The following is a 27,995-nucleotide window of genomic DNA, read 5'->3' as shown; positions in this document are numbered from 1 at the left end:
TTGCCTTTCACCTAATATAGCAGGGCTTTTTAAGTTCTAATGCTCTGTATTTACCCTTTCATGCATTCCCACCCTCCATCTTCCTTCTCCATTCTGTTCCATCAATCAGCTAAGCTCCTCCCACATTCTAAAGGTAAATCTACGGAGTGTTGCTATGGTCAGAATCATTCTCCTGCTCTAGTTAGCATGCAGCTTTATTTCCACCACCATTACAGACCATGAATGACAGGCATTAGTACAGCGCTCCAGTGATTTCTTTCACCTCTCAGGGAAAATGACTAACCGCCACACATGGCAACTGGTGCTGATCTCATGGAATGTTTTGTGTGAGACTGCAGGTCAGAAACCACCACAAGGCTTTATGTATGCCTCTTATGAGGTGACCATCCCAAGAAAACTAAACCCAAGGTATGGACAAGAACGTCATGATGTCACCTACCTACTGCAGATTGAGGGGAAAAGCCATGTAGTGCATCTCAAGCAGAACAGGGGCTTTGTCGCTAAACACCTCCCTGTCTTCACTTACAGTAAGGAGGGAGACCTCCAGATGGAGTATCCTTTCATCAGAGATGACTGCTTCTACCGTGGCTTAGTACAAGACAAGCCTTTCTCCTGGGTCACCCTCAGCACTTGCTCAGGGGGTCTCAGGGGTCTGCTGCATTTAGAAAATGACACCTATGAAATTCAGCCTGTGCAGAGATCTGCTTCTTCTCAACATGTGGTGTATAGGTTGGAAGAAATAGAGGGTGCTGCACGCATGATGTGTGGGTTAACAGAAGAAGAGCAAAGGCATCAAGAGGCCATGATCCGAAAAACAGATATAGTGGCTAAGGGTGCTCCAGAAGGAGGTTGGTGGACACACACCCGTTATGCAGAGGTTGCAATTGTTGTGGATTATGAAAGATATGTGAGAATTGATAGAAATGAAACTGTTGCTGCAATGCGAGTTCTAGATGTCATTCATGTTGCTAATTCATTATATAAGCAAATTGGTGTTGTCGTGACTCTTGTTGGATTGGAGATTTGGTCAGAAAAGAACCTCATTGTGATTGATAACAACATTAACATCCTTCTTTCTAATTTCAATGACTGGAGAACAAACACCCTAAATAAACATTTAAAGAACGATGCTGCTCATTTATTTGTATATAAGGGTTTTGGACGTACGCGAGGATTATCATATTTAGGAACAATCTGTTGGACTGATCGGGCATGTGGTGTTGAATCATATGTTGGCTATAGTTTGTCTGATTTTTCTAATACATTTACTCATGAATTAGGACATAATCTTGGCATGCAACATGATTCAAAATACTGTACTTGTGAACGAAGTAAGTGCATTATGGCTGCAGCTCAGGCAAACACAGATAAGTTTAGCAACTGCAGTTATCAGAATTATTTTGAGCTAAGGAACACTCCATGTTTGTTAATTCCGCCAGAGCCTGATAAAATGTATAAACTCAAACAGTGTGGTAACAAAGTAGTGGAAGATGGAGAGCAATGTGACTGTGGTTCACCAGATCAATGCAAGTTGGATCCATGTTGCCAGTCTAATTGCATGCTCCGCCCAGGTGCCAGTTGTGCTTTTGGACGGTGTTGTGCTAAGTGTCAGTATCTTCCAGCTCATTATGTCTGCAGACAAGAGGTTAGCAGCTGTGATCTTCCCGAGTACTGCAATGGGACTTCAGAATGGTGTCCTGAAGATGTTTATGTACAAGATGGTGCCCCGTGTAGTGATGGTGTATACTGCTATCATGGAAATTGCATAACTCACAGTCAGCAGTGCAAAATGATCTTTGGCATGGAAGCAACAGCTGCATCAAAGGATTGCTTCAATAAACTGAATGGTCGAGGGGATCGCTTTGGCAACTGTGGCCTTAGAGATGGAACTTATAAGAAATGCAGTGCTAAGAATATCCTATGTGGAAAAATCCAGTGTGAAAATGTTTATAAACTACCTTCTTTGGAGGAACACAGCACCCTAGTTAATATACCCATTGGCAATAGGAAATGCTGGAGTACAGACTACCACAGTGGAATGGAGATACCTGATATTGGAGCAGTGAGAGATGGGACTCCTTGTGGCAAGAACATGATGTGTATTAATGGGGACTGCAAGAATGTATCCCTCTTGAACTATGATTGTAATTTCACAATGTGCCACTATAGGGGTATATGCAATACTCATAAACATTGTCATTGTGATTATGGCTGGGCCCCTCCAAACTGCCTCTATAAAGGCTTTGGTGGCAGCATTGACAGCGGGCCTCCTCCACGAGATAACATTCAGGATCGTAGCAATCTCAGTGCAGGAATAAGACAAGTAATTGGATTTGTTGTTCTGCTACTATTGTTGTTGTTGGTCTGGATATTTATTTCAGGAACGGACTGAGACTGAAGTTCTTACATTTAAGCAGAAGAGTTTGTCAAGCACAAAAAAGAATAAATTCTGAAATGGATCACAGAAATGAACAATTGGCAATGTGCCAGACACAGAACAAACAATAGATTGTACTCTGTAGATATACATTCAATTTGCTAAGTTTTTGATTATTTTTTAAAAATCTCTTCATTAAATTTTCCTCCTAGGCACTCTAGGTTGTGAAAATCCTGGTTTCCTCAACAGGGGAGAATTATGTTATACGTTGAGCCACACTACATCCTCTGTCTTCCAGAAAGTATTCCCTCTACCCAGGGCTCCCCCCCCCCCCTCAGCTGCAACTCACGAAAACCTAGTTCTGGTACCTGTCAGGTGGGCGCCATTGCCATTCTTAGAGAATGAGAGAGACATTCATAGTGAGTTCTGGCACCTCTTTTTCTAGAAAAATAGCACTGTCTCTGCCTCATGGATTTAGGAGCTGTGACAGTCTAAATATTGTTGGATAACAACTCCTATAAGCCCCAGTCAGCACTGACAATGTTCAGGGATGATGGGAGCCATTTCCAACAACATCTAGAGGGCCACAGGTTTTTTAATTGGGTGTATGTGTGTTAAACACTGAGCAGAATTCTAGTTCCCAAATAAGAACCCATTCTTAAGGAAGTGCATGGATTTTTAAAGCACCCAGGGGGTCGCACCACTGAGGGAGGAAAACCTTTAAATATTTTAATCATGCTGTGTCTGTATTTACCAAGGCAACTAAGTGACTTTCTCTGGAAATCATCTGCCTGCTTGTCAGTTGTTTCCCCTAGTTGCCTGTATGAGCAGGAAGGAGGATGGGAGCCAGCCAGCCAGGCAAGTATGTGTCTCCTGTGGCTGAGTTCCATCCCTTTCCACCAATAGTAGGCCCACCATTTTGCTGCATTCCAGATCGTCTTCCCCTTCTAGGCCAATTAGAAGGGGATGAGGAGGGCGGGGATGGAGCAGCCTGCAGGGGAAACAGGACAAGGAAAAGGAAGCAGCATTATCAACTTACCTTGTCTTCCTTCCCCTCTCTGGTCCAAAGATTGGAGTGGGTGGCCAAGCTGCTCTCCTACCCACCAACATTTCTCAGGCAAAAGTATGGATGCTTCTGTGAAACTGTAAGAAAATGAGCCCATGAGTGCAGGAGGCAGGATTAACACAACAACCTCCTGCTTTTGGCCTGAAAAACATTTGAAGTCTAAACTTTGCACATGGACAGTGGTAATTTATCAATTATACAACTTCTGCTACTGATCTACCCTTGTTTTGATAAGAATGCCAAGCTCTTGTGAGCTTCAACTATCTGTCTCTTCATTGTAAATTCAAACAAGCACATTTCTTTGCTTCTGGTGAAGTTCCCTAAAAAACAATTAAACAATTAAAAACAAGTCTATGAAATCAGCTTTCTGTAACCAGAACTTACCTCCTCACAAAACACACACTTATTTACAGTAATAGGTAATTCTCCTCCCTAGCAGCTTTTAAAGCACAATAGCCATCCATCTATAGCAGGCATCCCCAAACTGCGGCCCTCCAGATGTTTTGGCCTACAACTCCCATGATCCCTAGCTAAGAGGACCAGTGGTCAGGGATGATGGGAATTGTAGTCCAAAACATCTGGAGGGCCAAAGTTTGGGGACGCCTGATCTATAGGCTGCTAGTTTGTTTTATAATGACTCAGGTTAAATTATTGCAAGTTCAAGTTACTTCCAACGGTGTTCAGACACCTTTTGGAGTGATTTTACCCTCTTGAATTTGCTTTTCAGCTTCCTTTTTACCAGTTTCCTCTGTGGTGGACCCTATACCTTTCCCCCTAATTGAGGCATATTTTACTGCCAGTACTGGGGAACCAGAAAACCTGATGTGATGGTGACTTAAATGTGCCCCCCACCCAGCAAGAGTAAGTTAGCCTTGTGGTAGTGTACTGTATGTAGTTCTTAGGCTTGGTTTAAAATATTGTCCCACCTTCACAGAGTACTGCCTCTTGGGTATATAACTCAGCCCCAGAACAGATGCAGAGTGGTCCTTTATTTAATATAGCACCACCACCACCACTTTTAAACTGGCACTTTGAGTCTTATGCAAGTTAAAACAGAAAAAGGAAATATTTCAGAAGAATGGTAAAAAGAGATATGTTGGGAGTTGGAATCAGTAAACTATAAATTGAGTTCAGTAGATGTCGCAGGTTTTTCAATAATATGTTACATGTGCATCTTAGGTTTACTTCAGTTACTTAGACTAGTTACAGAGGTGTTACAGCTTGGGTTTCAACAACTGAAACTGGCTAGTACTCTCTGTCAGGCTAGTACTAACCTGCCTATTGTCCTTCAGATTCCCAACCCTTAGAAGTCTCAGACTTGAGGCTCCTCTATTGGACTCAGTATATCAGACCAGGGGATTAGTGCACCCTCCTCTGCTAACTGGTTTAGGATTCTTTTTCTCTAACTAGAAGATATATCCCCCTTCTACTGAAATGGGATTTAAGTAGAGCATTACCTCAAAACTCCACTTCTCCTATTCCAAAATTCAGCTTCCCAGATAAGCCAGATATTTTACATTGCTAACTTGTCAGTGAAAAAGCCACTGAAATACAGTACATTTAGGGCTCACAAGTTCCTATGTGAAAAGGAGGGATCTCTAGGATGAATATAGGAAGGGAGTTGCTTACACTTGACAAAATGACTTGACAAATTTTCCTTGAAATGTCCCATGCCATGTCACTCTGGGGTGAAGAGTGAAAACCCCCAACTTTCTGAAACCACAAATATTCTCTTTGGGTTGGGTCATACATACATACATCTGAGAGAAGCAAGTGTATTTGTTTGGTTGAAGCTATGGATTACTCCATAAAGGAACTGATAACCTGACTTGGTTGGCAATTTTGAGCAGACTCAACCTGCAATGCCCCAAAGCAGAGAGTTAGTTGCTTCCTCATGTTACAAACAGAAACTGTATCATGGGTTGGGGTAGTTTTGCAAGGGGCATACCATGCAAGTTGCTACTGAGCTCTCCACCATGAAAATGTCCAGACAAGCTCACCACCTCACCTCAGGTACATTATGTAATTTGCTCCCACAAGGTACAATGATGGCCATCAACTCGTGTAACTTTAAAACAGAGTTAGACAAAATCTATGAAGGATAAGGCTATCAAAGGCTACTTGCCAAAATGGCTGGCATGCCTCAATTATTAGAGGCAGTATGTGACTCAATAGCACTTCCCGAGTATCACAAGTGGGGTAAACATACAGTTCCTGATTGTGGGCTTCCTAGTGGGAACTGCTTGGCCACTGAAGAAACAATATGTTGCATCAGATGGACCTTTGGTCTGATCCAGCAGGGTTTTTTCTTATGTTCTGTAAGTGCCTGTTCAGCTAAACCTCTCTTCCATCCATTTTCTCTACTAAGTTCTGTGCTCAACCAAGCTCCGCCCAAATTCCAAAGGTAAATCTACTGACTGTTGCTATGGACATAATTCTCTTGCTTCCCAACTTGCTTGAGGTTCAAAGGAAGCTTCCGTGTGTTGAATGACATGCAAGAGTGGCGTGCTCTAGTGAATTCATTCACCCGTCAGGGAAAATGACTAATGATCTTGCCTGGCTGCTGATGCTGATTTCATGGAATGTTTTGAGTGAGAATGCAGGTCAGAAACCACCACAGGGTTTTAGATATGCTTCTTATGAAGTGGTCATCCCAAGGAAACTGACCCCCAGATATGGACTATAAGAACCCCATGATGTCACGTACCTGCTGCAGATTGAGGGGAAGGGCCATGTTGTGTATCTCAAGCAGGAGAGGGGCTTCACTGCTACCGGTAAACACCTCCCTGTCTTCACTTACAGTAAGGAGGGAGCAAAATAAAAAATTCCTTCAGTAGCACCTTAAAGACCAACTAAGTTTATATTTTGGTATGAGCTTTCGTGTGCATGCACACTTCTTCAGATACACTAGAAACAGAAGTGTCAGACCCTATATATATACAGAGGGTGGTGGGGGTGGGTGGGAATGGGTGATGGGCTGATGGGAGTGGTAAACCTGTAGATGGCTGTTAATGGCTGCTGATGGCTGCAATTAGTCCTGGGCTGAGGTGCTAAAGAAAGCTTGATCATGCATAATGAGATAAGAATCCGATGTCTCTATTCATCCCAGGTGCTTCCATGGTTTTAAGCTTGGTAATGATTTCCAATTCAGCAACTTCTCTTTCCAGTCTGTTCCTGAAATTTCTCTGTAATAAAACAGCTGCTTTGAGATCTTGTATAGAATGTCCTGGGAGATTGAAGTGTTCTCCTACTGGTTTTTCAGTCTTATGGTTCCTGATGTCAGATTTATGTCCATTTATCCTTTGGCGTAGGGTTTGGCCTGTTTGTCCAATATAGAGAGCTGAAGGGCACCGTTGGCATTTGATGGCATACACAATGTTAGAAGATGAGCAATTAAATAGTCCTGAGATGGTATGTTGGATGTTGTTGGGGCCAGTAATGATGTTGTCCGGGTGTATGTGGCTGCAAAGTTGGCATCTGGGTTTATTGCAGGCTCTGGTACCAGTGTCCATGTCAAGTCTGGTGGTTGTATTATTGTGGGTGAGGAGTTCTTATCTCATTATGCATGATTCTTATCGGATTCGGATTCTTATCTCATTATGCATGATCAAGCTTTCTTTAGCACCTCAGCCCAGGACTAATTGCAGCCATCAGCAGCCATTAACAGCCATCTACAGGTTTACCACTCCCATCAGCCCATCACCCATTCCCACCCACCCCCACCACCCTCTGTATATATATAGGGTCTGACACTTCTGTTTCTAGTGTATCTGAAGAAGTGTGCATGCACACGAAAGCTCACACCAAAATATAAACTTAGTTGGTCTTTAAGGTGCTACTGAAGGAATTTTTTATTTTGCTTCGACTCAGACCAACACGGCTACCTACCTGTAACTAGAAGTAAGGAGGGAGACCTCCAGACAGACTATCCTTTCATCAGAGATGACTGCTTCTACCGTGGCTTTGTACAAGACAAGCCTTCCTCCTGGGTCACCCTCAGCACTTGCTCAGGAGGCCTCATGGGTCTGTTGCACTTAGAAAATGGCACCTATGAAGTTGAACCTATTCAGGCGTCTGCTTCTTCTTCTCAACATGTGGTGTATAGGTTGGAAGAAAAGGAGGATGCTGTTCACATGAGGTGTGGGCTAGCAAAGGAAGAGGAGTCTGGTATGCACATACCCGGTACGTGAAGCTTTCAATTGTGATAGAGCATCAACTATATGCCAAGTTTAACAGAAATGAAAGTCATGTTACTATGGACGTTTTGGATGTCATCCGCACTTCAAACTCACTATATGAGCCGCTTGCTGTTGAGTTGTCTATAACTGCACTGGAGATATGGTCAGCAAGAAACCCCATAAAAGTTGTTAATGATATGGATATTACACTAGATAATTTTAATCTCTGGAAAAGAGAATCACTCACTAGGCATATACAAAATGATGCTTCTCATTTATTCATATATAAGAAGTTTGACTTTACACCTGGAAAAGCTTTCCTAGGAACAGTTTGCGATCAATATATGGCAACTGGAGTTGAATCATATATGGGTTTTAGTTTGTTTGAATTTTCTGTCATATTTACTCATGAATTAGGACATAATCTTGGCATGCAACATGATGGAGAATTTTGTAAATGTGATCGGCCTAAATGCATTATGGCTGCATTTCACGCAAACTGATAAATTAAGCAATTGCAGTTACAATGAGTACTACAAGCTAAGGAACAATCCATGTTTATTCATTCCACCAGACTCTGATAAAATGTTTAAATTTGCATACTGTGGCAACAAGGTAATGGAAGATGGAGAGCAATGTGACTGCGGTTCTCCTGAAGATGTTTATGTACAAGATGGCACCCCGTGTAGTGTTGGTGTATACTGTTATCATGGGAATTGCACAACTCACAGTGGACAGTGTAAAATGATATTTGGCAACAAAGCAACCGGTGCTTCAAGGGCTTGCTTCAATTATATGAATGTTCAAATCCCCACGATGGAGTGAGCTCCTGTTGCTTGGTCCCTGCTCCTGTCAACCTAGTAGTTCGAAAGCACGTCAAAGTGCAAGTAGATGAATAGGTACCGCTCCGGTGGGAAGGTAAATGGCGTTTCCGTGTGCTGCTCTGGTTCGCCAGAAGCGGCTTAGTCATACTGGCCACATGACCTGGAAGCTGTATGCCGGCTCCCTCGGCCAATAGAGCAAGATGAGCGCCGCAACCCCAGAGTTGGTCACAACTGGACCTAATGGTCAGGGGTCCCTTTACCTTTACAAGAGGTAGATCTTTACCCTTGTCACAAACAAAAAGGGTGGACCTTCCCAAATCTCACCTGGGGGCTTCCCTTTCTTCTCCCAGCCTCCCACCCTGGGAGATCTTCCCTTCCCTACTTCTCACACAGGTTCCTTCACCATTCATCTGTCACCTTCCTGTGCAAACCCTCATTAACCCAGAGAAGAAGATGTCACAAAACAAGAGTAAAGTGGACAGAAAAGAAATAACAGGAAATAAAGAGCATAAAAATAGAGAGAGAGAGAAAAAGGACTTCTGATTCTCCACCTGTCAATTATGGATATAAAGATTATTCAAAGTGTTCACTCCAGGATGGTATCCAGCTGTATTGCAGGGTAATATTCAGCTGTTCCTTAGTATGCTGAACATTGTTTTCCCAATCTTCAATACCAGATCATTTCCACACAAAGGTCCAAAAGGGGGTCTTCTGTTGTTATCTTCCTGCTAGTTTTTATCAGCCAAGAGGGGCAAGGCCTCAGAGTGCAAGTGGTTAACCAATCCAAGCAACTTGTCCACTTCCTCAAGCCTTACCAACTGAAACTCATCCAACACAACAGGACTAGACAGTGCTCTTGACACCCCTTGAGATTCATATGCTGTAACAGCAGAGTCGATATCTTGATAGATGCAAACAATTTTATCATCAAAATGCTTTGCAAACAATTCACAGTGAGTTGCTGTCAGTTCTTGCCAACTCCTTCAGGCCGAACTATAAAAGGCTCCACACTTCCAGTAAAAGTTCTGTCAGATGGCACAATGAGGATTCAGTGCTGAATAGCTTAGTTGGTGTTTTTATATTTTGCTGAAAGCTACCCAAAGTAGCTGGGGAAACCTAGTCAGTGTATTATTATTATTATTATTATTATTATTATTATTATTATTATTGGCAGTGTATTATTATTATTATTATTATTATTATTATTATTATTATTATTATTTTCAAAATGGTGTCTCAGCTGCAGAGCTCAGACATGCATGTGTGGTCAGCTTGGAGGCATAATGAAGAAAGAGAGATGCCTAGACAGCAAGGACGTATATAGTGCTACAACTTCCTGCCAAGGCAAACAAAGGAAGTGATCTCACAGAGTTCTCTCTAGAAAAATTTAGATGAAAGCTCTGTGAGTCTCAGCCCCTTCATGTGCCTATCTCACAAAACATGAATGCTTGCCTTGGGGTACAATAATGTACCGAAATTTCACCCAATGTATTTTAGAAATATATTTTCTTTGTATCTTTATCTGTCAGTTTGTTTTTGTTATTGCAGTATAAACATAAATATTTAAATAATCTCTCGTAAACCAACTTGTAATTCACAAAAGTATTCACATTGCAGTATTCATATTGCAAAGTTGTTGTTGTTGTTTAGTTGTTTAGTCGTGTCCAACTCTTCGTGACCCCATGGACCATAGCACGCCAGGCACTCCTGTCTTCCACTGCCTCCCGCAGTTTGGTCAAACTCATGTTGGTAGTTTCGAGAACACTGTCCAACCATCTCGTCCTCTGTCGTCCCCTTCTCCTAGTGCCCTCAATCTTTCCCAACATCAGGGTCTTTTCCAGGGAGTCTTCTCTTCTCATGAGGTGGATAAGTATTGAAGCCTCAGCTTCACGATCCTAGTGAGCACTCAGGGCTGATCTCCTTCAGAATGGATAGGTTTGATCTTCTTGCAGTCCATGGGACTCTCAAGAGTCTCCTCCAGCACCATAATTCAAAAGCATCAATTCTTTGGTGATCAGCCTTCTTTATGGTCCAGCTCTCACTTCCTTACATCACTACTGGGAAAACCATAGCTTTAACTATACGGACCTTTGTCGGCAAGGTGATGTCTCTGCTTTTTAAGATGCTGTCTAGGTTTGTCATTGCTTTTCTCCCAATAAGCAGGCGTCTTTTAATTTTGTGACTGCTGTCACCATCTGCAGTGATCAAGGAGCCCAAGAAAGTAAAATCTCTCACTGCCTCCATTTCTTCCCCTTCTATTTGCCAGGAGGTGATGGGACCAGTGGCCATGATCTTGGTTTTTTTTTGGATGTTGAGCTTCAGACCATATTATGCGCTCTCCTCTTTCACCCTCATTAAAAGGTTATTTAATTCCTCCTCACTTTCTGCCCTCAAGGTTGTGTCATCTGCATATCTGAGGTTGTTGATATTTCTTCCGGCAATCTTAATTCAGTCTTGGGATTCATCTAGTCCAGCCTTTCGCATGATGAATTCTGCATATAAGTTAAATAAGCAGGGAGACAATATACAACCTTGTCGTACTCCTTTCCCAATTTTGAACCAGTCAGTTGTTCCATATCCAGTTCTAACTGTAGCTTCTTGTCCCACATAAAGACTTCTCAGGAGACAGATGAGGTGATCAGGCACTCCCATTTCTTTAAGAACTTGCCATAGTTTGCAAAGTAAGGATACTCAAATCTCCGTATTTCCTAAAGATACTTATTTGGCATTTCTCCCTGCCCATAGGAAATTTGTCATTTTCTTCCCATTCTTTTCATGCCTTCATTTTTGTGTATATGTCAGGGATAATGTATGTCTAGTGGTTAATGTACATAACAACCAGACATTCAAACACCTCTGTACTGCTATTCTGAAAACCAGAAGTTCAAAGAACAGCATGGGGCTGTTTCAAAGCCCTTAGCAAACAGCCTTGCACTTCTGCTTTAAACATCCAAATTCCAGGGGTTTAAAGCAAAAACATGAGGCTGCTTGCAAAGGGCTTTCAAATAGCCACACACTGCACTTTAAAGTCCCCCAACTCAGGGCTTCAAAGCACAGCAGCATTCCCCGATGTCACTGTAATGCCAGGTGACTGATGGGTGGGCAGCCCTACTCACCTGTCAAATTTGATATCTCCCAGTTGACAGGCCAGTGTGGTCTCCCAGCCAGAAAGTATTTCCCACCACTACTAGACACCCTCTGTTGTTATTTTCCCATTCTGTTCCATCATGGATACTTCAAACTCCGCCCACATTCCAAAAAGTGATTCTACTCACTGTTGCTATGGTCAGAATCATCCTCCTTCTTTATCCCACATACAGTCTCCTTCCAGTCTTGCTACAGGCCCACCTGCAGCTACAGAGGGCTTCCTTGCCCTGTATAAGAAGCTGGAGTAGAGTAATTCAGCAGAAAATTTTGTCTCTTGGTGGAAATGATTAGCAATTCTGCCAGCTTGTTAATACTGATACTACGGAATGCTCTGGTTGAGGCTGCAGGTCAAACACCACCAAAAGGTTATAGGTATGCCTCTTATGAAGTGACCACTCCTAGAAAACTGACCTATGGTTATGGACAACAAGAACCCAGTGATGTCACCTACTTGCTGCGGATTGAGGGGCAGGGTCATGTGGTGCAGCTGAAGCAAAAGAGGGGTATTGTCCCTAAACAACTCCCTGTCATCACTTACAGTAAGGAGGGGGACCCTCAGATGGACTATCCTTTCATCAGAAATGACTGCTTCTACCGTGGCTTTGTACAAGGCAAGCCTTCCTCTTGGGTTACCCTCAGCACTTGTTCAGGGTGGCTCAGGGGTGTGCTGCACTTTGAAAATAACACCTATGAAATTGAACCTGTTCAGGTATCTTCTGCTTCTCAACATGTGGTGTATAGGTTGGAAGAAAAGGATGGGGCTATCCGCATGAGGTGCGGGTTAACAGAGGAAGAGCAAAGCCATCAGCTGGCCATGATGCAAACCACAAGGAATATATTGACCCACAGTGCTGCTGGTGAAGGCTGGTGGGGACACACTAGGTACGTGGAGGTTGCGATTGTGGTAGAACATGAACGATATGTCAAGTTCGGCAGAAATGAAAGCCGTGTTGTTATGCAAGTTCTGGATGTCCTCCACACCGCCAATGTACTATATGAGCCACTTTCTGTTGAATTGTCTATATCTGCACTGGAGATATGGTCAGAAAAGAACCTCATTCAAGTTACTAACAACATATATGAGACACTTAGGAGTTTCTCACGCTGGAGAACAGCCTCACTAGTTAAACATATGAAGAATGATGCTGCTCACTTATTTGTATATAAGAGTTTTGGAAGTACACTGGGGTTAGCATACATAGGTGCAGTTTGTAGTACCCTTTGGGCATCTGGTGTTGAATCCTATACAACTTCTAGTTTGTTCCATATTTCTAACACATTTGCCCATGAATTAGGACATAATCTTGGCATGCAACACGATGGAAGACACTGTACTTGTGATCAACATGCCTGCATTATGGCTGCAGATCAAGCTAACACTGATAAATTTAGTAATTGCAGTTATAAAGATTATTACAAAATAAGGAACTCTCATTGCTTGTTAATTCCACCAGACCCTTATAGAATGCAGAAAGTCACATCTTGTGGCAACAAAGTAGTGGAAAATGGAGAACAATGTGACTGTGGTTCAAAACGTGAATGTAAGTCAGATCCATGTTGCCGATCTAATTGTATGCTGCGTTCTGCTGCTACTTGTGCTTTTGGACTTTGCTGTGCTAAGTGTCGGTATCGTCCAGTTCATTCTGTTTGCAGACAGAAGGTTGGCCCCTGTGATCTTCCTGAATACTGCAATGGGACTTCAGAATGGTGTCCTGAAGATGTGCATGTACAAGATGGTGCCCCATGCGGGAATGGTGCATACTGTTACCATGGGAATTGCACAACCCATAACAGACAGTGCAGAATGATATTTGGCAAGAAAGCAACAGCTGCTTCAGAGGTTTGCTTCAAAGAGATGAATGCCCGAGGTGATCGCTTTGGCAACTGTGGCCTTAGACATGGCACTTATAAGAAATGTAATGCTACCAATAGCTTGTGTGGTCGAATTCAGTGTGATAACATTACTAAGTTACCTTCTTTGAAGCAACACAGCACAATACTTCAAATACCCATTGGCAATAGGAAATGCTGGGGTACAGACTACCACATTGGAATGGAGATACCTGATATTGGAGCAGTGAGAGATGGGACTCCTTGTGGCAAGAGAATGATGTGTATTAATGGGGAGTGCAAGAGTGTGTCCCTCTTGAAATATGATTGTAATCTGACGAAGTGCCATAATCGGGGAAGATGCAACACTTACAAACATTGCCATTGTGATTATGGCTGGGCTCCTCCAGATTGTCTCAATGAAGGCTATGGTGGCAGCATTGACAGTGGCCCCCCTCCACCACGCAGGATTGGCTACAAAGTAGGAATTTTTATAGGAATTGTATCTATCCTTTTCCTTCTGTTAGTGTTGGTTTAAAGGAAATGGACTGAGAAACTAATTTAAAAGACTGAGTTCAAGATTCCTTCAAACTGAATCTAAACAGGAATAAAACCCACAATAGATCATGGAAGTCAACAATGCACATTGTATAAAAAATATACAAAGAAAACAATAGGCAGTATTTTACAAAAATGTAACTTTGAGTGAAAGCTTTTTGATTATTATTATTTCACTACCTTTTGTGGAGTTACTTTCCTTGGCACATCAGTTTATGAAAATCTTGGACTCATCAACAGGTAAGAAACCTGCTTTTTATCAAGGCTATCTATCCTCTAATCCTCTGAAATGTTGTTCCACTAAATACTGAGGGAAACATCTGTTTTCTGGAATGGATAACTGCACACTGAGCAAAAGCCACATTTCCCAATATCATTATTTTCCCACAGAAACCTTCAGAAGCACTGCTGCTATGCGAATGCCTCTTCCCAATACACATCATGCATCATAACACACATAAGATGATGCTATAGCACCCCCCAATCTATCAATGCTGGAACCAGCAATGACCCAACTACTGTAAGTCTTACAGGCAGGTATTTTAGTCACTCACACAGCCCTCTGGGACAATGGAATAAGGGATCAAGATGAGGTTCTGATGGGAGGTGCTAAACCTTCAGCCACACACATTGAAGGGAAAGACGAGCAGTGAAAGGGAGGAGACAGACCATGCAATAAAGGCAGCCACAAACACAAATTGACAGCATTCCTCCTCCAGTGGCTCACTCCATATGACAGTGGTGGGGAACGAGACACCCTCCAGATATTGTTGGATGATAACCCCCAGTTAAAGATTTTGGGATTTGTAGTCCAGCAACAACTGGATGTTCCCCATTCTTGCCATAGAGCATGGGGTTGGGAAGCAGAATATGGAATTTTGAGCTGCACCAGGAAGAAAATGACCTCACCTTTTTCTTGCCTTGCAAAAAGAAGAAGAAAAGATTGAGTCAGGAGAAAAAGAGAGTTCCAAGATCTCAAACGCAGACTGCAAATACAACAGAGAATTTCATAAGTACTTAATGATCTGACACATCGTTGAGCATTTGCCTCTCTCCCTCCTGCCCCCCAATCATAGATGCCAAGAAACTCAGGGGCTGGAGGAAGAGGAGGCCTTAGTAGAACTGCTTGTGTTGGGAACAGGTGATGATAATCAGTGGGCCAGATGCTGAGCTCCCCCGTGTGGGCCATTTTGACAGGTGGGTAGCAAAGGGAGGAGGCTTTCCCTGAATTCAGGTACACTTAAGCAAACCAGGAGAAGTACTGCATGAACCAATAGTCATGCATCTACCAAAGAGTCCTGTTGACCCATCTTCCCTCAGCAACCCATATGACCAACCTTCCCCTGCTATTTTGTCCAACAGGCAACCCTCATGGCTGGCATCGTAACAGGCTTAATTTACCCCCCCCCCATTTCTCCCTCACATCTCCCTGCTACTCCCTTCTGCCCTTGAGGATTGCTCCTGCAAGGCTAGCAATGGCAATGTTTATATAGTGGAGTGCCTGGCTTCAACCAACACAAAGCTTACCTGCCTATGGAGATGAGAGTGTCTCCTCTGTGTGGATGCTGTTGCTTCCCACTGTCGAGGAGGAATAATGTTGGAGCACTGTAGTATAGGCAAGGCACAATACTCACATATGGCAAAGGTGGTGGTATGAGGGACTTCACAGTGTATAATTGTTATACATTTCAGACAGTTTGCAAAAATATGTTTAGTGAATTTTTAAGGGTGTTTTCTTGATTGTGAGATATTGCTTGGGTCACACACTCGCTGTGGCTATTTCTGGGCAATGGTATCTCCTCCTCACTGTCTTTTATTGTTTATTCTGTTTGATCTGGTGACTGCACATTTAAAAGATTTTATCTGTAGTGTTTGTTGTTCAGAGACATGTTTACTGTATATAAATAATAGACAAATAAACATTTAAAAGCACTAAACCGCTAAATCCAGTTGTCAAATATTAGCTATAGCAACCTAAATTTGTTATTATTCAATAGTTATTACTTCCACTACTGTGCCTTGCAACCCACATCTTCCTGATAGAGAAACAGACGTTGCCAAATGGTTAAGTCTGGTACCATACTCTTATTGTAAAAAACCCAAGATGTATCCCTGTGAAGGAGACTGATTTGCATGTTTGGTGGAGCTGTAACATATGCTTAACTTTAACTGTTGCAATGTGTTCAGCACCAATGAGTGTTTGGGACACTGTTCCCCAGTAACCCTCAATAAGTTTTAAAAGAGCTCATTTCACCCTAAGCACAAGTGTCCCCGGCAGTGCAAGGGCTCAGTTCTGCTGAAGAAGATTAAAATGGTCTTCCTTTGTGAAATGAAGATTTGTTGCTTGCTGTTAGATGTACTATTGATGTGCTGAGAGCTTCGAGATCTGCTAACTTCTGCAGTAAAGACCTGTGCTGTAATTACTATCAGCCAAGATCACTATAAGTGGGCACTTTCTTCCTAGCTGAAATCTCTACCAAGAAGGAATGTGTTTGAGTCACATTAACATCTGGGCTCTCACCTGCATTTACAATTGGCTGATGGTGCAAAGACCAGAAGTTGCTATACAGGAATGCTTTGCTGCTGCTTGGAATACAAATCTGCACCTGCCACTGATTGCCTAAAGTATTCGCAATGCACCCAGATAAACATACTGGAGATATTATATTACAACACTATCAAGTTTATGCATCTTCTTGGAAATTACAATGGACCCCACATCATGACTGCATCCTTGAGTCAACCACGAACAAAGTCAAAGGATTACATTGAAACATCAAGACCTTTGGAGGAGGTGGACAGTTTTGAACTTGGGGATAACTTTATGGTTTTGTCTACTTTACCAGTCTCTTGTTAATGTGGTTTGCTAAGCTGAATAAATATGGTCATTTGGGCCTTACTTCAGGTAAGTGAAGATAGAAGAACTGCTATTCAAACATCTTTTGTGGGATTCTAGGTTTTACGGAATGAGGGTTTGACTTGGTTCTAAATACAATAGGAAAATAATTCCTAGTTACTGACATAAGGGTTGTATCTGCATATTCCCATCTACTTTCAGAATGTTAGTAAATAGTGAAAAGGGAGGTCCCCATCAAATACACGCTATGTGCATACCTCAAATCCTGCATGCCCTACATGTCTATGTTTCTACTGTCAGTTTATTGGACTCTCTTCCATTTCTTGGTCCTCTGCTTCTCAACTTCCCATTGCACTTAATTTGCAGTCCTAGTCGCAGCGCCTCCCCTCCCAGCATGTGACCAAAGTGAGATGTAATAGACCAAACTTGCACAGACAGTGATTTGGATTAAAAATGGCCACAACTTTATTGATTACAGGTATAGGTGGAATTTTGGCTCAGGCGTTGGGTGTATATCCATTCCAGCCTTATAAATATTATTATTATTATTATTAATATTAATATTATTATTTGTTCCCTGCCCGTTTGGACTAGGTTGCCCCAGTCACTTTGGGAAGCCTGCCAGAGGTGCTGGAACATTTTCAGGGTAGTGCCAAGGATTAAGGCCTCGCTAAGTCGCTGAGCCAGGGTCACCGCTGAAAGCTCTATGGCCCATCAGCCTCATGCTTGGCTTCTGGACAGATACTTCCACCAAGATCCCTCTAATGGGGAACCCTGAATATGTTGCTGGGTCAGGACAGGGTGATACACCACTTCACCCAAAACCTGAAGACTAGGATTCCACCCAGTGCTTTAACTACTAAAAGTTGAGATTTTTTGCTGTGGGGAAGGCAAAACCTCCAGGCGGTCCAGTTCATCTGCAGGCAAATTCCTTCCTGACTAGCAACCATAGCAAGGAAGGCATAAGGAATCAAAGCAGCAACCTGAAAAGTGAAATATGGTTAAACATTATAGGACATTGACCTACAAATGTAAAAAAAAACCAATAAAATATAAGGGAGGGAGGGAGGGTAGGATTGCTCTTTGGCCGACAACGCTGTGGAAGGCAAGTGCCGACAGCTCTTTTAAAGTGTTGCTGCCTGGTGCAGGCATGGCAGAAGCCAATGTTCGGCTAGCTAGCAAGGTGCTGCCCAACCTCTGATTGGCCCCTTTGAAGCTGAGGTTAAGAAGGGAGTTCCACCCTGAGAACATGCTAGCTGGGGCAATTCCCAGAACAGTTGACAAACATACATGAGTTTACAGCCAGGATGGCCGTGGAGAGCAAGGTGCTGCAACTGCTGCCCACCTGAAAATAGTGAGCACCCATTTCTTCCTGTGTCCCATTCACCCAGTCACCTCTGCAACATCTTTCCCTTTCCACCATGTGCCTCCCCATTCTCCATTCTATTCCTTCTCTGACTCTCCAAGCTCCACCTACATTCTAAAGGTAACTGCAATAGCTGTTGCTATGGACAGAACCATCCCTTTCGTTGATGGTCTCACAAACAACCACCTTATCTTCTTTCTGGTCTGCTCTCAACTGTGGGAAGCTTTTGGGGCTCGGATAAGAAGCCAAAGCAGGATACTCTGGAGGTTGCTTTCCCAGTCAGAGAAAATGACCAACCCTTACACATGGTAACTGGTGTTGATCTCATTGAATATTTTGTGTGAGACTGCAGGTCAGAAACCACCACAAGGCTTTATGTATGCCTCTTATGAGGTGACCATCCCAAGAAAACTAGTCCCTAGGTATGGACAAGAACATCATGATGTCACTTACCTACTGCAGATTGAGAGAAGGGGCCATGTAGTGCATCTTAAGCAGAACAGGGGCTTTGTCACTAAACACCTCCCTGTCTTCACTTACAGTAAGAAGGGAGACCTCCAGACGGACTATCCTTTCATCAGAGATGACTGCTTCTACCATGGCTTTGTACAAGACAAGCCTTCCTCCTGGGTCACCCTCAGCACTTGCTCAGGGGGTCTCAGGGGTCTGCTGCATTTAGAAAATGACACCTATGAAATTCAGCCTGTGCAGAGATCTGCTTCTTCTCAACATGTGGTGTATAGGTTGGAAGAAATAGAGGGTGCTGCACGCATGATGTGTGGGTTAACAGAAGAAGAGCAAAGGCATCAAGAGGCCATGATCCGAAAAACAGATATAGTGGCTAAGGGTGCTCCAGAAGGAGGTTGGTGGACACACACCCGTTATGCAGAGGTTGCAATTGTTGTGGATTACGAAAGATATGTGAGAATTGATAGAAATGAAACTGTTGCTGCAATGCGAGTTCTAGATGTCATTCATGTTGCTAATTCTTTATATAAGCAAATTGGTGTTGTCGTGACTCTTGTTGGATTGGAGATTTGGTCAGAAAAGAACCTCATTGTGATTGATAACAACATTAACACCCTTCTTTCTAATTTCAATGACTGGAGAACAAACACCCTAAATAAACATTTAAAGAACGATGCTGCTCATTTATTTGTATATAAGGGTTTTGGACGTACGCGAGGATTATCATATTTAGGAACAATCTGTTGGACTGATCGGGCATGTGGTGTTGAATCATATGTTGGCTATAGTTTGTCTGATTTTTCTAATACATTTTTCTAATACATTTACTCATGAATTAGGACATAATCTTGGCATGCAACATGATTCAAAATACTGTACTTGTGAACGAAGTAAGTGCATTATGGCTGCAGCTCAGGCAAACACAGATAAGTTTAGCAACTGCAGTTATCAGAATTATTTTGAGCTAAGGAACACTCCATGTTTGTTAATTCCGCCAGAGCCTGATAAAATGTATAAACTCAAACAGTGTGGTAACAAAGTAGTGGAAGATGGAGAGCAATGTGACTGTGGTTCACCAGATCAATGCAAGTTGGATCCATGTTGCCAGTCTAATTGCATGCTGCACCCAGGTGCCAGTTGTGCTTTTGGACGGTGTTGTGCTAAGTGTCAGTATCTTCCAGCTCATTATGTCTGCAGACAAGAGGTTAGCAGTTGTGATCTCCCCGAGTACTGCAACGGGACTTCAGAATGGTGTCCTGAAGATGTTTATGTACAAGATGGTGCCCCGTGTAGTGATGGTGCATACTGTTATCATGGGAATTGCACAACTCACGATAGGCAGTGCAAAATGATCTTTGGCAACAAAGCAACCAGTGCATCAAAGGATTGCTTCAATAAACTGAATGGTCAAGGGGATCGCTTTGGCAACTGCGGCCTTAGACATGGAACTTATAAGAAATGTAACACTACAAATCTCCTGTGTGGTCGAATCCAATGTGATAATATTGATGAATTACCTTCTTTAGAACAGCACAACACTATAATTCAAACACAGTCTGGAGATAGACAATGCTGGGGTACTGACTACCACAGTGGGATGGAAATACTTGATATTGGAGCAGTGAGGGATGGGACTCCTTGTGGCCATGACATGATGTGCATTAATAGGCAGTGCAAGAGTGTATCTCTCTTGAACTATGATTGTAATTTCCAAAAGTGCCACTATAGGGGTATATGCAACACTTACAAACATTGTCATTGTGATTATGGTTGGGCTCCTCCTTACTGTCACAAAAAAGGCTATGGTGGCAGCCAGGGTGGATTTGATTTAAATCAAACTGATTTAAATCACGATTTAAATCACTAGTCAGCAAGGCTTGATTTAAATCATAGTTTTCTACATAAAGACTAATTTTTGCTGGTATAACTTTAATATGCAAGTAGATGAAGATTTTTAGAATAACAACTGTTCATATTAGTTTTTTATCCCCAGTTTAATAGGTTAATCATTCATATTTGGACAACTTTACTGTTGTACTTAGGAAGGAGAAAAATAATCATTACCTTAATAATAACAATTTATATAGATTTATTCAACTGAAACAATAACATTACAGCATATGTTATTTGCTTAAACAAACATCCATGCTTGTTAACTAATTTGGCTAAACAAAAACAAAATATATATATTTTAAGAAATTTAGACAGTCAGCCCAGCCTACACATGAAAAACCTAAATACTATCCACTCCAAACAATCAGAAAAATATTGTTTCTACTCTATTCACTGAACTTCTTGAAATTTAGCACTGAAGGGGTTGTTTCTGTATTCATAGGTTTGTTGAACAATAGGATTAAGGTCTTTTTCTCAACTCTGTTCATGTTATAACATTTTTGCTGTGAAGAAGAGGCATGTGATCTCTGTTGAGTCAAATTCAGTTTTGAGAACTGCAAAAGTAAACCAAGCATCTGTGATAATATCTTGTAGGCAGAGAAACTGCCCAATAATCTTACAAAAACCTCTGGAAGAGCATGGCATTGTGAATGGATTAATGGAATTTATTTACCCAAAAAATTAAACATATACAACCTTATTCTACATAATTAAAAAACTAATCTTTATTTCATGATGGAATAACCTTTGGATGGCAATATATTTTCCTCGAAAAGCATTTTATTTTAAAAAATCCAATTTAAATCAAACAAATCGATTTAAATCAAAAAAATCCGATTTAAATCAAAAAAATCCTATTTTTTTGATTTTTTTAAAAAAATCATTGATTTTTATCCACCCTGGCGGCAGCATTGATAGTGGACCCCCTCCACCACAGAATATTTTTAGCCCTAATTCCAGCATAGCAGCAATTACAGGAGTAATTATATTTGTTTTTTGTGTTCTTCTTGTTCTGGGTATTTATTTCAGGAAGCACTTGAGAGAAATGTTTGTCAGATTGAGAGAAAGAAAGCATGGGCAAGATATTAAAAAAGAAGAAAGTCCAGACTAAATCACAGAATTGAACAATGCATTGAATGTGCCAAACCGATGTGCATGAAATAATGGACCATATAATGCAGAATGCGGCACCGTAGTTAATACACTTATTGGCAATTAGAACTGCTGGGGAACAGACTACCACAGTGGAAGGGTATACCTGATATTGGAGCAGTGAGAGGTGGGACTCCTTGTGGCAAGAACATGATGTGTATTAATGGCGAGTGCAAGAGGGTGGTCACTCTTGAAATATGATTGTAATGTCACAAAGTGCCATTATAGGGGAATATGCAACAGCTACCAACATTGTCATTGTGTTTCTGGCTGGGCCCCTCCTGACTGACCAAACCTGATACTGGAGCAGTGAGAGATGGGACTTCTTGTGGCAAGAGCATGATGTATATTAAGGGGAATGCTAGAATGTGCCCTTCTAGAAGTATGAATTACAAAGTGCTGTCTTTGTATGCATATGAAATATATGAAATGTATGAAATATGCAACACACACACAAATTGTGATTGGGATTATGGCTGGTCCTCTTCAAACTCTAGATGAAGGCTATGGTGGGAGCATTGACAGTGGCCCTCCTCCACCAAACCAGGACACTGTCATTGCAGCAACTGCTGGAGGAATTGAATTTGTTATTAGTGCTACAGCTGGTGTGTGCCTAGTGATGTGAGGTAAGAATATTCACTGGAGAATATTCTCGAGAATATTCTCTGCTAGAAAATTCTCCAGAAAATATTCTCCACAAACTGTAAATTCTGATGTAAGAACCAGTTTTACAACCTACATTTAAAAAAACCTAGTAAATAATACGTCACGCTGTGATATTGCCAGTGCAAGTAATGAATAATGATTTATTTATTTTTTGGATGCAGTTACTGTACATTACTGGGCATTGTGTCACTCACAATTGGCAGTTCTGAAATGTGAGCTACAGAAAACATTTTTTATTTTTAAAAATGCTATTCATTTAATTTCATGAACATTTGAATTTATGTATTTCAACTATATGTAATAGCTTTTTTTCTATTTTGGTGTGACCTTATTCTTAGCAATTCTATACCCTTGGTCATACAGTGTGATTTTTTAATTATTATTTTTTACAGAAAGTAGCTTTAATGCTTTATGCACTTAAAGTACCTAAAGTACAATTATGTGTAACAGCATGTGAGGTGGTCTTGATTTAAACAGTTGACGTTTCTATATTTTTATTTATCAAAGAATGTGAATTCACTGCATTGCCCCATTGAATAAAAGTATCTGTACAGTTTTTGGTTACCATCTGATGTATATTAACTAATTGTATCATTTTCAATGCATTAAAATGAATGTTCTCCTATTTTAAATGAAAATTCTCTAATATTCTCATTAATCGAGAATATTCTCCAAAAGATTATTAAGAATTTAACATCACTATGTGTGTCTGTGTGTTTATTTGAGATATGGACTGATGCAATGCTGGAGAAGACTGAGGGCAAGAACCCATCCAACTGAACACAGTACAGTAGTCAGTGATTAATCTGGGCCATGTACAATGTATATTTGATTTCTTTGAAAGGCAACTGGGTACTTAATTTGGTCTAGGAGGAGGTCTGAGAGGGCAATTTAAGTCATTTAGCTTTTGACAAGCAGTTTAGAGGGGGGGGTCTGAGGCTTGTTTGGATTTCCACTTAAAATCCCCCCACTGCAGAATGCATCATATAATTGTTATTCACTTATTCCCTCCTAACACAAACCCAGCTTTCACTGGCATGCAGAATCTTTGTGCTCAATTAGCACACTACCCACACTAGCATGGCCTGTACTGGTAGGCTATCTCACATGAAACTTGGGTGCACAGTGGCCTGCCTAAGCCCCCAGAGGTCCTCTTATTTGACTATGGATTGTGCTCAATGTCCCTCCCCGACCACAAGAGATGGGAAGCTCAGATGACTGGCTCCCTGACAACTCAACTCTGACCACAACCAATTGACTAGGCTAGCCTGTACATTCAACAAGGGTTGTATTCGACAAAACAATAAGATGAACGGTCTATTAATACAAAGGTTTTGCCTATTGGCCCAAATGTTTGATTCTCTCTGAAGACTGTCTTTTTTAAAAAAAAGGAATTATTTTTTGATAGGTTTTTCTAGTCATAAATAAATACATATACAATTTAAAGTCTGGGGGAGGCTGAGCTGGAGCAACTTGCACCCAGTATCACTTCTGTATACTTACTACAACCTGCTGCTCCTCACATCCCATATTCTCCTGGTAGAGGTTGCTCCTGTTTATGTGCTACATGATTCCTTCAAATCATGTACCAAGAAAACAATGTGTACTCCCAGAATGTTTAGTAATGTGGCTACAGTGTCTTTCTGTAAATGCATACCACACATCTCTGTTACTCCATTGTCAGTTTGTCTGTTTTTTTATCTGTTTCATCTCATGTTCCCATCACACCTCATTCTTCTTCCTGAAATGCTTTCAGCCAATCATGCTTCAGGCACCTTTCCCTTTCCTTTGCCATTTTCCTCCATTTTGTTCTACCCATCACTGACCAAGCTCCATGCGCATTCAAACGATAACCTACTCTCTCACCATTCTGCTCAGTCCTTTACCAAGCTCCACCTACATTCCAATTGTAAAGCTACTAACTCATTGCAAGGAACAGAATATATTTCCTCATCTGCTGCCAATTCTGCACCAGAGTGGGGTGCTCTAGAGGACTTTTTCCTATCAGACAAATGATTCGCAATGGTGTTTAGCATTGATAATGATCCTATGGAGGAGACTCAGTGAGTCCAATGGTCAGACAGTGCCTCAGGGCTTTAGGCATAGCTCTTACAATGTGATCATCCCAATGAAACTGACCTCCAGATGCGGAAAACAAGAACCCCGACATTACCTAGCTGCTCAGTTTGAGGGGGAAAGCCATGTGCTGCAGCTCAGGCAAGAGGGGCTTTGTCCCTAAAAATGTACCAGTCTTCACTTACACTAAAAAGGGGGTCTTTTAACTCCTAAGGTCCTAGGTTTTCCTGGGTGAGAACTTGAACCAAGATCTAAATACAAAAGGGGGGGGGAACCTATGTACTAACCCATGGGTTATATCCGCATATCCCACATCTTCCAGTCTACTCTCAGAATATTAGTAAAAATTCCAAAGAAGGTCCCTTCATCAAATGGATGTTATACACCTGCCCCGAATCCTGCATACCATACATGTCTATTATTACACTGTCAACATATTGAACTATCTCCCATTTCCTGGTCCCCTGCTTCTCAACTTCCCATTGCACTTGCCTCTTCTTCCCGTAACCCTTTAACCCAGCCATCTTATTACACCTTTCCCTTTCCACCATGTGCTTCCCTATTCTCCATTCTATTCTTTCTCTGATTCTCCAGGCTCCGCCTACATTCTAAAGGTAACTGCAATGACTGTTGCCAGGGTCAGAATCTTCCCTTTCCTTGTCTAGCTCACATACAACCACCTTCTCAACTTCTTTCTGGTCTGCTCTCAGCTGAGCTGTGGGAGGCTTTTGGGGCTGGGATAGAAAGCTAGAGCAGGGTATTCTGGAGGTTGCTTTCCACTGTCAGGGAAAATGACTAATCACCATGTGTGGCTGCTAGTGCTGATTTCATCCAATATTGTGAGTGGGAATGCAGATCAGAAACCACCACAAGGTTTTAGATATGCCTCTTATGAGGTGACCATCCCAAAGAAATTGACCCCCAGATATGGAGAACAAAATCCCCACGATGTCACGTACCTATTGCAAATTGAGGGGAAAGAGCATGTGATTCATCTCAAGCAAAAGAGGGGCTTTGTCCCTAAACATTTCCCTGTCTTCACTTACAGTAAGGAAGGGGACCTCCAGATGGACTATCCTTTCATCAGAGATGACTGCTTCTACCGTGGCTTTGTACAAGGCAAGCCTTCCTCTTGGGTCACCCTCAGTACTTGCTCAGGGGGCCTCAGGGGTCTGCTGCACTTAGAAAATGGCACCTATGAAATTGAGCCTATTCAGGCATCTACTACTTCTCAGCACATGGTATATAGGTTGGAAGAAAAAGAGGATGCTATCCATATGAAGTGTGGGCTAACAGAGGAAGAACAACGTCGTCAAGAGGCCATGATCCCGGAGAGAGAGCATTTACCAGCCAAACGTTCTGAAAATGACTGGTGGACAGACTCCAGGTATGTAGAAGTTGCAATTGTGGTGGAACAAAAACTATACATCCAGCTTGGGAGAAATCAAACTTTGACCAGTGCACGTGTTCTAGAGATAGTCCATACTGCCAATGCATTCTATAAGCCTCTTGGTGTTGTCTTGTCTGTAGCTGGCTTGGAGATATGGTCAGAAAAGAACCTCATACCAATTGCTGATAAAATGTCACAATTACTTGAAACTTTCAATGCTTGGAGAAAAAACACACTAAATAAACATTTACCTAATGATGCTGGTCACTTATTTGTACATAAACTGTATGGACAGACAGCTGGATTAGCATTCATAGCAACAATTTGTAGCTCTCACTGGGCATCTGGTGTTGAATCTTATGTGGGTTACAGTGTGTCCTTTTTTGCTGTACTTTTTGCCCATGAATTAGGACATAATCTTGGCATGCAACATGATGAAACATACTGTACTTGTGAACAAAAATCCTGCATCATGGCTGCTTTTCCAGATGAAGTTGATCAGTTTAGCAATTGCAGTTATAACTATTATTACAAACTAAGGAACTCTAACTGCTTGCTCACTCCACCAACAGCTGATAAAAATAATAATCTCAATTATTGTGGCAATGAAATAGTGGAAGATGGAGAGCAATGTGACTGTGGCTCACCAGCTAAGTGTAAGTCAGATCCATGTTGCCAATCTAATTGTAGGCTGAGTCCAGGTGCCACTTGTGCTTTTGGACAGTGCTGCACTAAGTGTCAGTATCTTCCAGCTGGAACTATTTGCAGAGAGAAAACTAGCAACTGCGATCTTCCTGAGTACTGCAACGGGTCATCACAATTTTGTCCTGAAGATGTTTATATACAAGATGGTGCCCCATGCGATAGTGCTGTACACTGTTATCATGGGAATTGCGCTACTCACAGTGAGCAGTGTAAAATGATCTTTGGCAAGAAAGCATCAGCTGCTTCAGACAATTGCTTCAGAGTAATGAATGCTCGTGGTGATCGCTTTGGCAACTGTGGCCTGGGACTTGGAACTTACAAGAAATGTAATGCTGAGAATGGCTTGTGTGGACAAATCCAGTGCGCTAACGTGCAGAAACTTCCTTCTTTGGTGGAACACCGCACCATAATTCAAACCTCAATTGGCAGTACCCAATGCTGGGGTATAGATTACCACTTTGGAATGGAGATAATCGATATTGCAGCAGTGAGAGATGGCACCCCTTGTGGGACTGGGATGTTGTGCATTAATAGGGAATGCAAGAGCATGTCCCTCTTGAAGTATGATTGTAATGTGTCAAAGTGCCATAATCGGGGAAAATGCAACAACCACAAACATTGTCATTGTGATTATGGCTGGGCTCCTCCTGACTGTCTAAATAAAGGCTACGGTGGCAGCATTGACAGTGGACCAACTCCACAAGGCATGAGTGGTATCGTGATAGCAATTATTGTAGGAACTGCTTTTGTCATTTTTGCTGCTATTGGCCTGACTTTGTTTTACAGGACTATACTGCTATATCGCTTAAGAAGACTGATTTCAAGAATCCATCCAATAGAATCAATGCAGGAAGGAAGCACACAGTAGATCAGAGAAGTGAACAATGCACTCGCTATATCGAAAACTGAGAAAGGAAATTAAGTAGAGTAATTTGCAAGACATATATTTGTGTCTGTAAGGTTTTCATTAGCATTTTTAAACTGATCTTTGATGTAATTTATCTCCAGATAAAATTTTGCACTCACTGAAAAAAACCCACAATATGTATATATGTGTGCATATACATATACACATAAGCACTTTCAAAACTCTCTGTAACACCAATGTTTTTTTTAAAAAAAACACCATGATAATGAATGACATAAAATAAGAAAATAGGAAGTTGCCTTTTATTGTGTCAGACTATTGGTCCATATAACTCAGTATTGTCTACACCAGGCATAGGCAAACTCGGCCCTCCAGATGTTTTGGGACTACAACTCCCATCATCCCTGACCACTGGTCCTGTTAGGAATGATGGGAGTTGTAGTCCCAAAATATCTGGAGGGCCGAGTTTGCCTATGCCCGGTTTACACTGACTGACAGTCTCCAGGATTTCAGACTGAGGTATCTTCAAGCCTTACCTGGAAATGTCAGGGATTGAACCTGAGACATTATGCAT

At 41.8% G+C, this 27,995-nt stretch overlaps 4 protein-coding genes and 2 pseudogenes across 5 annotated transcripts; all 6 read left to right on the top strand.

The window, feature by feature from the left end:
• The first annotated feature begins 138 nt into the window (after nt 1–138).
• On the top strand, nt 139–2,584 carry LOC118084024 (disintegrin and metalloproteinase domain-containing protein 20-like). Its single transcript, XM_035113250.3, has one exon. It carries the CDS (start codon nt 275–277, stop codon nt 2,390–2,392), a length of 2,118 nt encoding a protein of 705 aa, XP_034969141.2. The 5' UTR covers nt 139–274; the 3' UTR covers nt 2,393–2,584.
• Nucleotides 2,585–5,392: 2,808 nt separating this feature from the next.
• LOC118075469 (disintegrin and metalloproteinase domain-containing protein 20-like) lies at nt 5,393–8,547 on the top strand (annotated as a pseudogene).
• A 2,693-nt stretch (nt 8,548–11,240) lies between these two features.
• LOC118084017 (disintegrin and metalloproteinase domain-containing protein 20-like) lies at nt 11,241–14,899 on the top strand. The gene has a single exon (XM_035113238.3). It carries the CDS (start codon nt 11,876–11,878, stop codon nt 13,958–13,960), a length of 2,085 nt encoding a protein of 694 aa, XP_034969129.1. The 5' UTR covers nt 11,241–11,875; the 3' UTR covers nt 13,961–14,899.
• Nucleotides 14,900–18,491: 3,592 nt separating this feature from the next.
• Nucleotides 18,492–19,490, top strand: LOC118084039 (disintegrin and metalloproteinase domain-containing protein 20-like; annotated as a pseudogene). Its single transcript, XR_015950112.1, has one exon. The product of XR_015950112.1 is annotated as a disintegrin and metalloproteinase domain-containing protein 20-like (transcript).
• LOC132592010 (disintegrin and metalloproteinase domain-containing protein 20-like) lies at nt 19,447–20,538 on the top strand. The gene has a single exon (XM_060273797.2). It carries the CDS (start codon nt 19,447–19,449, stop codon nt 20,536–20,538), a length of 1,092 nt encoding a protein of 363 aa, XP_060129780.1.
• Nucleotides 20,539–25,249: 4,711 nt separating this feature from the next.
• On the top strand, nt 25,250–27,697 carry LOC118075476 (disintegrin and metalloproteinase domain-containing protein 21-like). The gene is made up of 2 exons (XM_088669984.1): nt 25,250–25,845; nt 27,340–27,697. Exons 1-2 carry the CDS (start codon nt 25,250–25,252, stop codon nt 27,419–27,421), a joined length of 678 nt encoding a protein of 225 aa, XP_088526110.1. The 3' UTR covers nt 27,422–27,697.
• The last annotated feature ends 298 nt before the right edge of the window (nt 27,698–27,995 follow it).

The sequence above is a fragment of the Zootoca vivipara genome, chromosome 1 (assembly GCF_965207765.1).
Source record: "Zootoca vivipara chromosome 1, rZooViv2.hap1.1, whole genome shotgun sequence".
Lineage (NCBI taxonomy): Eukaryota > Metazoa > Chordata > Lepidosauria > Squamata > Lacertidae > Zootoca > Zootoca vivipara.
This window is presented reverse-complemented; position numbering and strand designations above follow the sequence as displayed.